Source organism: Malus sylvestris, chromosome 9 (genome assembly GCF_916048215.2).
Source record: "Malus sylvestris chromosome 9, drMalSylv7.2, whole genome shotgun sequence".
Lineage (NCBI taxonomy): Eukaryota > Viridiplantae > Streptophyta > Magnoliopsida > Rosales > Rosaceae > Malus > Malus sylvestris.
In genome coordinates, this window is record NC_062268.1 from 23,501,630 (window position 1) to 23,513,632 (window position 12,003).

At 39.7% G+C, this 12,003-nt stretch overlaps 1 protein-coding gene across 1 annotated transcript; it reads left to right on the top strand.

Moving 5' to 3' along the window:
- Positions 1-9,548: 9,548 nt before the first annotated feature.
- Positions 9,549-11,938, top strand: LOC126633891 (uncharacterized). The gene is made up of 3 exons (XM_050304422.1): positions 9,549-10,117; positions 10,370-11,320; positions 11,492-11,938. The coding sequence occupies exons 1-3, from the start codon at positions 9,578-9,580 to the stop codon at positions 11,936-11,938; spliced, it is 1,938 nt and encodes a 645-aa protein (XP_050160379.1). The 5' UTR covers positions 9,549-9,577.
- Positions 11,939-12,003: the final 65 nt, after the last annotated feature.

Below are 12,003 nucleotides of genomic sequence, written 5' to 3' on the forward strand. Positions count from 1 at the left end.
TTTAAATGTCATTATTAGGGATTAGCCGTATAAAAGGATGCCACGTGGTGTATTGGTTAGCAAGATTAAGATCGTGCAATCGTGCTTAATAAATGTGCCTCGGAAATAGAGTATTTGGATTTTGAGTGTTAATTTCGCTTTTTCAAGGTCAGAGCTCGACCAGAGGATTCAGGCCGAGGACCTCGGAAGCGAGGGGGCAATGTTTGGGCCCAAAATATCAGTTTGGGCCGAATATAGAATTATTCTTGGCCCAGAAGGCCTCACGACAGGGTTATCAGGGATCGTTTAGTTCTGGATCGGTTAGGTCGTGGGCTTCCAGACCTGGTTCGGTTAAGTCATGCTGTAAGACGAGTCGAATCCTGTTGCAATAAGGAGTCTCGGCAAGATTAATAACCTGGAAGTGAATCCGGCTCAATAAAGGACTAGGTTCACAATTATAGTGAAAATAGGATTGGTCGAGTTGGTGTTTGATCAGGAGAAGAAGTCCTAATCCGGGTAGGGTTTTAACTTGACCTTGAAGGTATCCGATGCTATAAATAGAAGAGGCTGTACATCATTCAACCCCTCCCAATTCAACACACAACTGCCCTGTGCAAACTCTCTCAACAACTTGAGATTTTTTATTTTCTCTTTTCGCTGACACATCTTCCGTTGGCATCAACAGCACTGTGAAAGCAACTGGTGATATCTTAAGTCGGCATAGATAGCTCTGTCGCCGTAGAATCAGCCGGTCTTGCAGCATCTTCCGTTGGCATCAACAGCACTGCGGTGAGGACGGTTGGTTACCTATCCAAGTCTCGGTCGAGAAGGATTTCCGAATCCTTATTGATTGAGGTCATCTCATTAGCTTTCTCGACGAAGTGAGGAGTTACAGTTTACTGAGCTCGGCGCATTGCACGTCGAGTTATTTTATGATTGGGTACTCTCAAGTGGGATTTAAAGTTTGGCATTCAGATGGCCGAACCATGTTCACTGTTAAGACTTATATTCGCTTTGAGTATTTGTGTCCTTACACTTTGGTGTCGATTCGGCATAAGTTTACTCTGACGAATAACATCACTATGACCGAATCCAACGACGGCGATTCGTGAACTTCGTAAGAATAGTAGCCTTGTCTTCAGGTTCGAGAACCCAAGAGGCCGAGACGTGTTCCTTCCTCGGTTGCAATCACAAGACGCAGAAGTCAGCCGCGCACCCAATGCAACATCAATAAATTTACTCCTCGGCCGAGCTTGGCCGTCCGCATTCACCGAAGGACGTAGTTAGCTTATAGATTACTCGGCCTGCGCGCCACGTAGGCTTGGTAGTTTTTAGGGTCAACAGTAGTAAAAAAGAATCTGAAGGATCTTTCAAGCAGTTGAAAAATTGGGTCGTACTAGCTTTTTGTTGAATGGAGAAAATGCTTCTTGTTTCGTTCTTTGATATAACATCTACTCATTCATCTAGCTCATGAGGCTACAATTGCGGGACCTATTCAGTATCGTTGGATGTATCCTATTGAATGGTAAATAAATTTTTTTATTCAGTTTACTTCCCCATTCTAAATGCTTCATTAACTCATTTTAATCTTACTTTCACTCAAGGTACTTACAAATGTTGAAAAGATTTGTTCGAATTAAGAATTACGCCAAGGGAAGCATTTGCATAGGGTATCTTGTTGAAGAGGCCGTATCGTTTTGCTCAATGTACCTATCTGATGTTGATAATCATTGTACTCAGCTTGGTTGTAATGCTGACATTTCTAAGTGTTGTGATATCCTTGGAGGTTTGTCATCTTTGCATCATCAGGTCATTGTATAGGTAAAGGCATGTGTGTAGATCTTCAAAGAAATTTTTTGGGAACAATGTCACCTATGTGTTTGTTTAATTTCCCTGAAGTGTCACATTTTCTAGAGTAAGTTGATTTATTCAACTTAAAGTTCATTTATTGGGTGTTCATTAATAAGTGAGACTTCTCATTTAATAGTTCTTTCACTTCAATAGAAAAAGCATGCAGAAGTTACGGAAAAAACCAGCCAATCGACGAAAACCATTCAAGACTTGGAGAATTTGAGAAATTAAGAATTTCCTAACTTGGTTTGGGAATCATGTAAATGAACTGTATGCAAAGGGTGATTCATCGATATCACAAGATTTACATCGGCTAGCATATGTCCGAATACAACTGCTGGTTTTGAATAAAATTTGTTGATGACAACAAAAAAATCAGAAGTGTGGTGTATTTGTGTATGCACAAACGCCGCGTTATTCTAGTCAAAGAGACCCCAATCCAGTTTAAGGTGATGTTAACTACTACGGTGTCTTAACGAAAGTCAAACTCGATTATTGTTTTCCTGGTGAATCTGATGCTAATGCTTGTAAAGTAGTTTTATGTGATTGTGATTGGGTCAACAATTCTGGAAAAAGGTTGATTAATATGGTTTCACCTTAGTTAATTTCAAGCGGTTGTCACGTACTAAAGATTAGTCTATGCTAGCATCGTAAGTGTTACAGGTGTTTTATGTTTTCGATCCAAAAGAAAAAGATTGGAATGTGGTGGTTAAAACACCTCCAAGGAATTTCTTTGATGTTATGGAAGATGACGATGAATCTGCAAGTGTGTCAAACCCAGTAGATGATTATTATACTCCACCAAATCTTGATGACCCATCATTAGACAATGAAGAAGTTCAAATTAGGACCCATATTCGTGGGACCATAGTTAACAAACAACTACCATTGCCTGTTGAAGATTCTCTACAATTAATGAGGATGAGCTCGACGAAGACAATGAGGACACTAAAGATGATTCGGATGAGGGGAGTGAAGATGAAATAAATTTCTAGATTTTGTATTTGAAATTTTATGAATTGTATTTTGTCACATCCCAGCCAAGCCCCCACCGCATCCTAGACTCGACTCCACCGTAGCACGATATTGTTCGCTTTGGGTCCCGATCATGCCCTCATGGTTTCGTTTCTGGGAATCCACACAAGAACTTTCCAATGGGTCACCCATCATGGGATTGCTCTCACGCGAACTCGCTTAACTTCGGAGTTCCTACGAAACCCGAAGCCAATGAGCTTCCAAAAAACCTCGTCCTAGGAAGAGATGAGAATATACATATAAGGCTTACAGGATCCCCACCCCTGGGCGATGTGGGATCGTACATATTTTGCGGGATTAGTTGAATCATAATTAATTTTCGTATTTCAAAATGGAATTGATAATGTAATTTTTTTGGTACTTTATGATTTTGGTATTTAACAGCACACAAATTAAACCCTCTTTTTGTCAATTGTAGTAAAGAATGTAAGTAGTGATAGGAGCATATTTATGCGACTTAATTGGCTTGTTCTTGTGCGTTTACGTTGTGTTTCTTTAGTTATTTTAGTGTTTAAAGCCATTTTCATTTGTTTGTAGGTCTTAATAACAACCTTGGCAAGAAAAGTGCATTTTGGTGCATGTTGGATCAATATTGGGCTCAAATGGATTGCATGCATGAGGATGGACGTTTTGGGCATATGTGTGTGCAAGTGTGTGTGTGTAATTGCAAGGATAAACAATGACAACTCATACACATGCAAAGAAGCCCACATGCAAAGTGAAAGACTCTAAGTACAAAGTATGCAAGAAGATGCATTTTGGAGGCCTTTGGAGCATGTTTCGGGCTTGGAATGGATAGCAAATGCATGGGCCAAAGTGGATGGACAAATTTGAGAACTAAAGAGGCCAAGAATGTGAAGAATTAGTGTCCAAAAGATAAAGAATTCAGCCCAAAAATTTATCACTCCAAGTTGCACACTCCTTGCCATGCAAAACACATAGAATTCCCTTTGGATTCCCATGCCATGCTTGATCACTCTTGTCCCCTACATAATTTCTTATTTCATGCTTTAATTCATTTAATTATTTCACTCAATTGCTTGATACCTCTTGTTCCCTTCACCCATTAGATTTTAGACAACCTTTACATCCATTACATGCACCAATTGATGCTCCATCATTCACATTTGGAATCCAATGGCATGTGTCACACATGTTGTTGCACCTTTGACCCATTTGTTGACACATTTCACCTCCCTTTCCATCTCTATGCAATGTACACAATCATTCATGCTCCCTAGCCGCAACACCACTCCATTTTACCCTTCACACTTTGCATCATCACTTCATTTTCACCCTTGGACCATTGCACACCACACACACCAACTTGCCATGCATTTGATCCCTAGCCTAACCTGATTTTCTAAGGTTTTTGGGGCCTATAAATACATGTTTACACCCCTTGGCCAAAGAACAATCCCCCATATTCATCATTTTATCACAGAAATTCGTCCATACACACCCTAGGAAGCAAAACACCCCAAAAACACCATTCTAGTGCCTAGAAAACATAACAGCCACTCCACCTTCTTCCACCCTCTTTGCCTAGTTCTCCACCACCTTCCAACCATCAAACACTCTTCCACACTCACCCTAAACCCCTCCATATCATTCCCCATCCATTCTACACCATAAATCCACCCAAAAATCTGTCCACAAGCTTCATGCCGCAACAAGGAGGAAGGGAGATCCATTGATGCACTTGCTTTCCAAGTTGGAGCATTTTAGGTGTTTTCTTTCCTTTGATTTTAATGTCTAATTTTATGTATCTTTGTATTGCAAGAATGAGGAACTAAACCCCCCTTGGCTAGGGGGGGATTCAAAACCATGTTTATGCTTGCTATATGATTTGATTACTTCCAATTGCGTTTCTTGAATTGTGAATTCAATTTACTTATCCGTTCGTATAAAAACTAATTTGTGTATGTTGGTTGAGAGTGCACGCTTAATTTTCATGCATGAATTTGACGCTAGAATATAAGGGAGTTTCACCTAATCGTTATGAACTTATATTCACAAGTAGTGAAGGTTGCTAGTCACAATCACGTTAAGTAAATTCTTGGCATAAGTTTCATGCAAATCATAGTAACGAGTGCCTCGTCAATGCTTATGTTTTTCATAGAACTTAATGATTCTTGCTTGTATCTCTATTATGCAATTCATGTAGGGAACTTGTAGGGAATGTTTTGGGTTGTCGTATGCAATCATCCAATCTAATAACTTGTTGAAAAACTGAGAGTTAATTAGTGCAATTCACGGTTAATTTGGGGCGTTGAGTATTCATAACTTATCGAAAAGCAATTAGAAATCATTTTGTATGCAAGTGTGACATGTGTGAAGAAGAACCTCCTAGCTAGCCTTCCATCCATAAGTTTTAAACCAAAGTCGTTTTAAAACCTGTTTTGTTTTACAAAGTTCTTATTTTATTTTAAATTCGTCAAAACCAATTCCCCCTGTAGTTTCAAGTGTCATTTTAGTTAGAAATCAATTTAGTTTGTGTTTCTAAGTGTATTGAGTCAAGTTATAACATATTTTCGTTCAATTTCTTCCTTAGTGTTCAAAACTGCCCAGATTGTGTTTTTATGGCAGTTTTGAGTGTTAGGTGCTGTTTTGAGTCTTTTGGTTTGTTTTAGTGTTTTAAAGTATAGTTTTGCATTCTTTGAGTCTAGTTTAGTGTTTTAAATTTTGTTTTTATGTTTTTAAGTCAGTTTTCAAGTGTTTAGCAATCCCTCCTAATCCCCGGCCTAGAACGATCCCTACTTACATACTTTACTACATTTGATAAAAATAGGGTTTAATTTTGTGTGTTAACTTATTTTTCACATCAAATTTTGGCGCCGTTGCCGGGGATTAGCAACTTTGCTAATCTCTTGGATTGTTTTCTTTCGAATTATTGTATTTTGTTTAAGTTTCTGTTTAAGTTGCTGATTTGTTTTGTTTTCTTTGTTTTTAGGTACTAGTTTATGACCCGTAGCTCACAACCTGTTCGTGAGCGTATCTCCGACTTTGACGGTGATTTTGAGAGGACTTTGAGAAGGAAAAAGAAATTGCAAGAGTCTAATCCTCCTAGTCCCAAGCCTGAATTAGAAGAGCAAGAAGTTGAGGTTGAAGAGAAGGCCACGGCACAAGTGGGTGGAGAAGAGCAAGGTATAGCCATGGACAACCGTACGCTCAAGGAGCTTGCCGCTTCGGGTTTGGATAATGCCGCACCATTGTGTATCCAATATCCCATGGCTGCTCAAGGTAAAACCGAAGAGTTCGAATTAAAGTCAAGTTTGCTCCACCACATTCCAAAGTTCCATGGGCTGTCCATGGAGGATCCGAACAAACATTTGAAAGAATTTGAAGTGGTGTGCTCAAGTATGACTCCGGTTACCGTTGACGGAAGTATTTTAAAGATGAAGGCTTTTCCATTCTCTTTAATGGACAAAGCCAAGGATTGGTTATACGAGTTGGCTCCCGGTACAGTTACATCTTGGGAGAGTATGAAGAGGGCGTTTCTGGAGAAGTTTTTCCCAACTTCTCGCATCATTCTTCTTCGTAAAAAAATAAGTGGAATTCAGCAAAGCCAAGGTGAATCTTTCCCATCTTATTATGAACGATTTAAATCACTTGTTGCTTCTTGTCCACAGCATCAGATGAAGGAGGAGCTACTTCTTCAATACTTTTACGAAGGTCTTTTACCACTTGAACAGCAAATGTTGGATGCTTCCGCGGGAGGAGCTCTAGTGGATAAGACACCTAGGGATGCCAAAACCCTCATTGCGAATCAAGCACTCAATGCACAACAATATGAAGGTGTTGGGCAAAGAGACACCCCACGGCCACATCATGTCAATGAGGTAAGTTCTATTTCTGAGTTACAATCCCAAATGGCTAACCTTACGTCTATGTTATCGCAGTTGGTTGAAGGCCCCAAAACGCAAGGAACTACAATCTGTGGTGTATGCTCCATTCAAGGACACCAATCTGATCAATGCCCTCAATTAATTGAGAATGGAGGATGGGAATCGGCCAATGCTGTAGGTTATGGGAATCAAAACCAGCCAAGGAATGATCCTTTCTCCAATACATACAACCCGGGATGGCGTGACCACCCCAATTTCAGATGGAGAGATGCACCACAATATGGCCAACAAAGTGGATTCCGACAACCCCCGGGTTTCTTTCCAAGGCCAATGGCACCACAACCACCTCCTCAGGCACAATCTTCCCAAACCAACCCAGGTACGTCTATGAATGATGATAAAACATATCAGTTACTAACCACCATGGCGCAGGGAATGCAGAACCAAGCAAAGGAGGTTAATGAGCTGAAGAAGCAAATGGGCCAAATGGCCAAATTTTTGGGGCAATTCCGTGAAAATGGTAAGTTACCAAGCACTACGGTGGTCAATCCAAAGGGTGGCTTCGAATCTGCAAAGGCTATCACATTACGAAGTGGAAAAGAGGTGAGAAACAAGGAAGATGAGAAGATACAACTCAAGTGATGTGAAAATTAACTTGACACACAAATTAAACCCTATTTGTGACAATTGTAGTAATGATGTAAGTAGGGATCGTTCTAACCGGGGATTAACTAGGGGTGCTAATCTAATACAAATCTACTTAGAAACACAAAAACTAAACTTAAAGACTCTAATTAGACTACTAAGATTCAAAACAGATTTGAAACACTCAAATCTGCCCAAAACTGATTAAAACAAGTTAATTGACTCAAACAGCAACTAAGACAAGATTTGGACGAATTTGACAAAACTTATGACTCAAAATACTTAAAAACACCAAAGAGGACAGATTATGAAGACTCAAACTTAACAAAATATGGGGGAATTGTGTTTGGACGAATTTGAACTAAATGCACAGATTGTAAATTAAAACAGATTGTAAACTAAATGTGATGAATCAATGGATGATGGAATGGCTAAGGGGTTCTTCTCCACCCATGAAATTTATGCAACGTAAATCGATTTCCAGTTATCAATTCAATAAATTATGAACCTCGACACTCCAAGTTAATTAGGTTCGCTTAAATTAACTTTCAGATTTCCCTAGAATCATTGAATTGGATGAATATGCATCGCAAACAAATTATTCCTAACAAGTTCTCTATATGAACAGCATGATAAAGATACAAGTTAGAATCATTAAGTTCTTTGGAAATCATAAGCATCGACAAGGCAATTGTAACTATGAAAAGCATGATACTCCTGCCATGAATCTACTTAACACGATCGTGACTAGCGATCTTCACTACTTGCGAATATAAATTCATAACGATTAGGTGAAACAAACTTATATTCTAGCACCAAATTCCAGCATGCAAATCAAGTGTGCACTCTCAATCAACATACAAGAATAAGTTTTGAATTAAACGGTTAAGCAAATTGTATTCACGACTTATGAAACGATAACTGGAAGTAATCAATTTATTTCACATAAATAAACATGGTTTCGAATACACCCTTAGCCAAAACGAATTTAGCCAATCATACTCAATGAAAAACAAAGATTACAAGAAGTAGACATTGAAATATAAGATAGAATACACCTAAAATTGTTCAACAACTCAGATTGAAGAGCCAAACAACTTTGTGAACTGTCTCCTTCTCTTCCCCTTGCGGCAGATTGGGATGGTGTGGTTTCTGGGCTGTTTTTGTGATGTAGAATGGATTATGGATGGTATAGAGGCACGGCAAGGCTTGGGGATGGTGTGTGGGTGTTGTGTGGAAGGTGTGGATATGAAGAATGGTGGTGGAAATCGGCAGAGATGGAGGAGGAATGGTTTCTGAGGTTGTGGATGGGTTTTTGACGAATTTGGGAGAGTGTGTGGCTGAATGGAATTTTTTGTGGCTGCAACCAAGAGGTTTATTTAAAGGAAAACAGAAATTAAAACCCTAGGTTGATTAGGAAATCAGAAATTAAGTCTAAGGATTCTAGAATTAGGAAATAAAATCAGAAACTTAAAGGAAATAGCAAGGGAAATTCGGCTAGGGTTTAAAACACAAAAGGAAAGTGTTTTAAAGCCTAGAATCAGGAAATAAGGAAGAGGAAATACCAAGGGGAGTGTGGCAAGGGTTCAAAAGGTGCAAGAGATGTGTATTTGATGTCCTAGAATGCTTAGGAAGTCTTCATAATTGCTGGAACTTTTAGGGACATTTAGGAAAAATCAAACCAAAGTAGGAAACTTTGGCTTAACTTTCCTATTTCAAGTAGGAATCCTTGTTGGAGTAGGAATCCTTGTTCTTCTAGGAATCCTCATGTGATTAGGAATCCATCTTCAATTAGGAATCCTCATGTGATTAGGAATCCATCTTCAATTAGGAATCCTTCGTTGATTAGGAATCCTTCGTCGATTAGGAATCCTTCGTCGATTAGGAATCCTCCTTCATGTAAGCACTTTCCTACTTCAACTAGGAAACCTTGTTCAAGTAGGAATCATCATCTTCAAGTCCTCAAATTCGTCCAAACCTTGGCTCCAATTATGTGATAATCATTCCAAGCCCAATTTTGCTCCAAAAAGCTCCAAAATGCATCTTCTTGCATCCTTTGGCCTTAAAACCTGAAAACATATAAAACTAGCTTAAAAGACTACTTTAACTAAGAAAACACCATGGAAATGCATAAGAACTAGCTAACTAAGGCGCATAAATACGCTCCTATCATCAAGGAAGATAAGAACACCTACCCCACGGCAAGGGTACCATCACCCATGCCGCAGCCATCTAAGACATCCCATCCGTCCACCTCAGGTAAGAATGTTCCAAATGTTGTGATTTCGAACACTAATCTGCCCAATGTTCCTTTCCCTCGCAGATTTGCACAATCGAAGAAAGAAGAAAGCGAAAAGGACATTTTGGATACCTTTCGAAAAGTCCAAGTGAACATTCCTTTACTTGATGCTATTAAGCAAGTGCCCAGGTACGCAAAGTTTTTAAAAGAATTATGCACAACTAGGAAAAGAATTTCAAACAAAGAAGTTGTGAAGGTAAGTGAAAATGTATCCGCGGTTTTGCAACGGAAGTTACCTCCAAAGTGTAAGGATCCAGGGAGCTTTACTATCCCATGCGTAATTGGAAACACTAGATTTGAAAAATGCATGTTAGATTTAGGTGCTTCTATTAATGTTATGCCATATTCCATTTATGCATCAATGAACCTTGGTGAGTTAAAACAGGATGGCGTGATAATTCAATTGGCCGATCGTTCTAACGCTTATCCCAAGGGAGTCCTTGAGGATGTTTTAGTGCAGGTCAATCATCTTATCTTTCCTGCAGATTTTTATGTCTTAGAAATGGAGGATTCAAGCCATGCTCCATCATTGCCAATCTTGCTAGGCCGACCATTCATGAAAACAGCGAGAACAAAAATAGATGTGTTTATGGGAACATTAACCATGGAGTTTGATAGAGACATTATTCGTTTTAATCTTTCTGAAACCATTAAATATCCAATGGAGGACCATTCTTGTTTCGCTATTGACATTGTTGATTCTTTGGCACAGGTACATTTGGATCGAATGAACGACGATGCACTTGAAATAGCCTTAGTGCACGGCATAGGAGCAAGAAACAAGTGTGGGGGAATCCAAGCAACCCACGGCATGGAATTTGACCATATTGCCGTGCCCCCTTATGGTGAAGTGTTTGAAATGGTCGCGGCCCTCGAGTCATTGCCATCACATTCTGGTAAGTCTTCACTCTCAATTTTAGATTCGGTTTTGGCTAACAAGTTACTTCCATCCATTGTGCAGCCACCTACACTTGAGTTGAAGCCATTACCTAGTCACTTGAAGTATGTTTTCTTGGGAGAAGATCAAACACTACCCGTCATCATATCTAGCTCACTCACGGCCCAAGAAAAAGACAAGTTGATAAGGGTGTTAAAGGAGCACAAATCTGCCATTGGATGGACCTTGGTGGATATCAAAGGCATTAGTCCCACCACGTGCATGCATCGCATCCTTTTGGAGGAGGGAGCTAAGCCATCTCGGGAGGCTCAACGTCGCCTTAATCCACCCATGTTGAAAGTAGTAAAGAAGGAGGTTATAAAATTGCTTGACTGTGGTGTTATATACCCTATTTTTTATAGTCGTTGGGTGTCTCCCGTGCAGGTTGTTCCAAAGAAGTCCGGGATCACGGTGGTGAAGAATGAAGAACAAGAGCTTGTACCCACTCGTGTGGTGACCGGTTGGCGTGTTTGTATTGATTACAGGAAGTTAAATGCCATGACAAGGAAGGATCACTTTCCGTTGCCATTCCTGGACCAAATGTTAGAAAGGTTAGCCGGTTATAAATTTTATTGCTTTCTTGATGGCTATTCCGGATATAACCAAATTGTGATAGCTCCGGAGGACCAAGAAAAGACAACGTTCACGTGCCCCTTTGGCACCTTTGCATACAGGCGCATGCCATTTGGTTTGTGCAATGCCCCTGCGACATTTCAACGATGCATGGTGAGTATCTTTTCTGATTATGTGGAGAAAATTATTGAGATATTCATGGATGATTTCAGCGTGTTTGGTAATTCATTCGATCATTGCTTGAGTAATCTGACCTTAATTTTGAAACGTTGTGTTGAAACGAATCTTATGCTTAATTGGGAAAAATGTCACTTCATGGTTAAGCAAGGTATTGTTCTAGGACATATTATTTCTGAAGAAGGCATTGAAGTGGATAAATCTAAGGTAGACCTTGTTCGTCACTTACCCTCTCCAACTTCGGTTAGAGAGGTTCGTTCGTTTCTTGGTCACGCAGGTTTTTATAGGCGTTTCATAAAGGATTTCTCCAAGATTTCACAACCACTATGCCGATTGCTTCAAAAAGAGGTGGCTTTCGAGTTTGATGATGCATGCTCCACGGCATTCAAGCAATTAAAAGAAACTCTTACTTCGGCTCCCATTATCACACCTCCAGATTGGAGCCTTCCATTCGAGTTGATGTGCGATGCTTCGGATTATGCGATTGGTGCTGTTTTGGGGCAACGAAAGAACAAACAACCTCATGTTATTTATTATGCCTCTAGGACACTAAATGATGCTCAATCAAAGACCATTTGGAAACCATTAATTTGAGGACTGAGGAGGATCCAAGGCCAATACAACTCAGTGGCTTATTGGAAACTGGAGATTGGACAAAA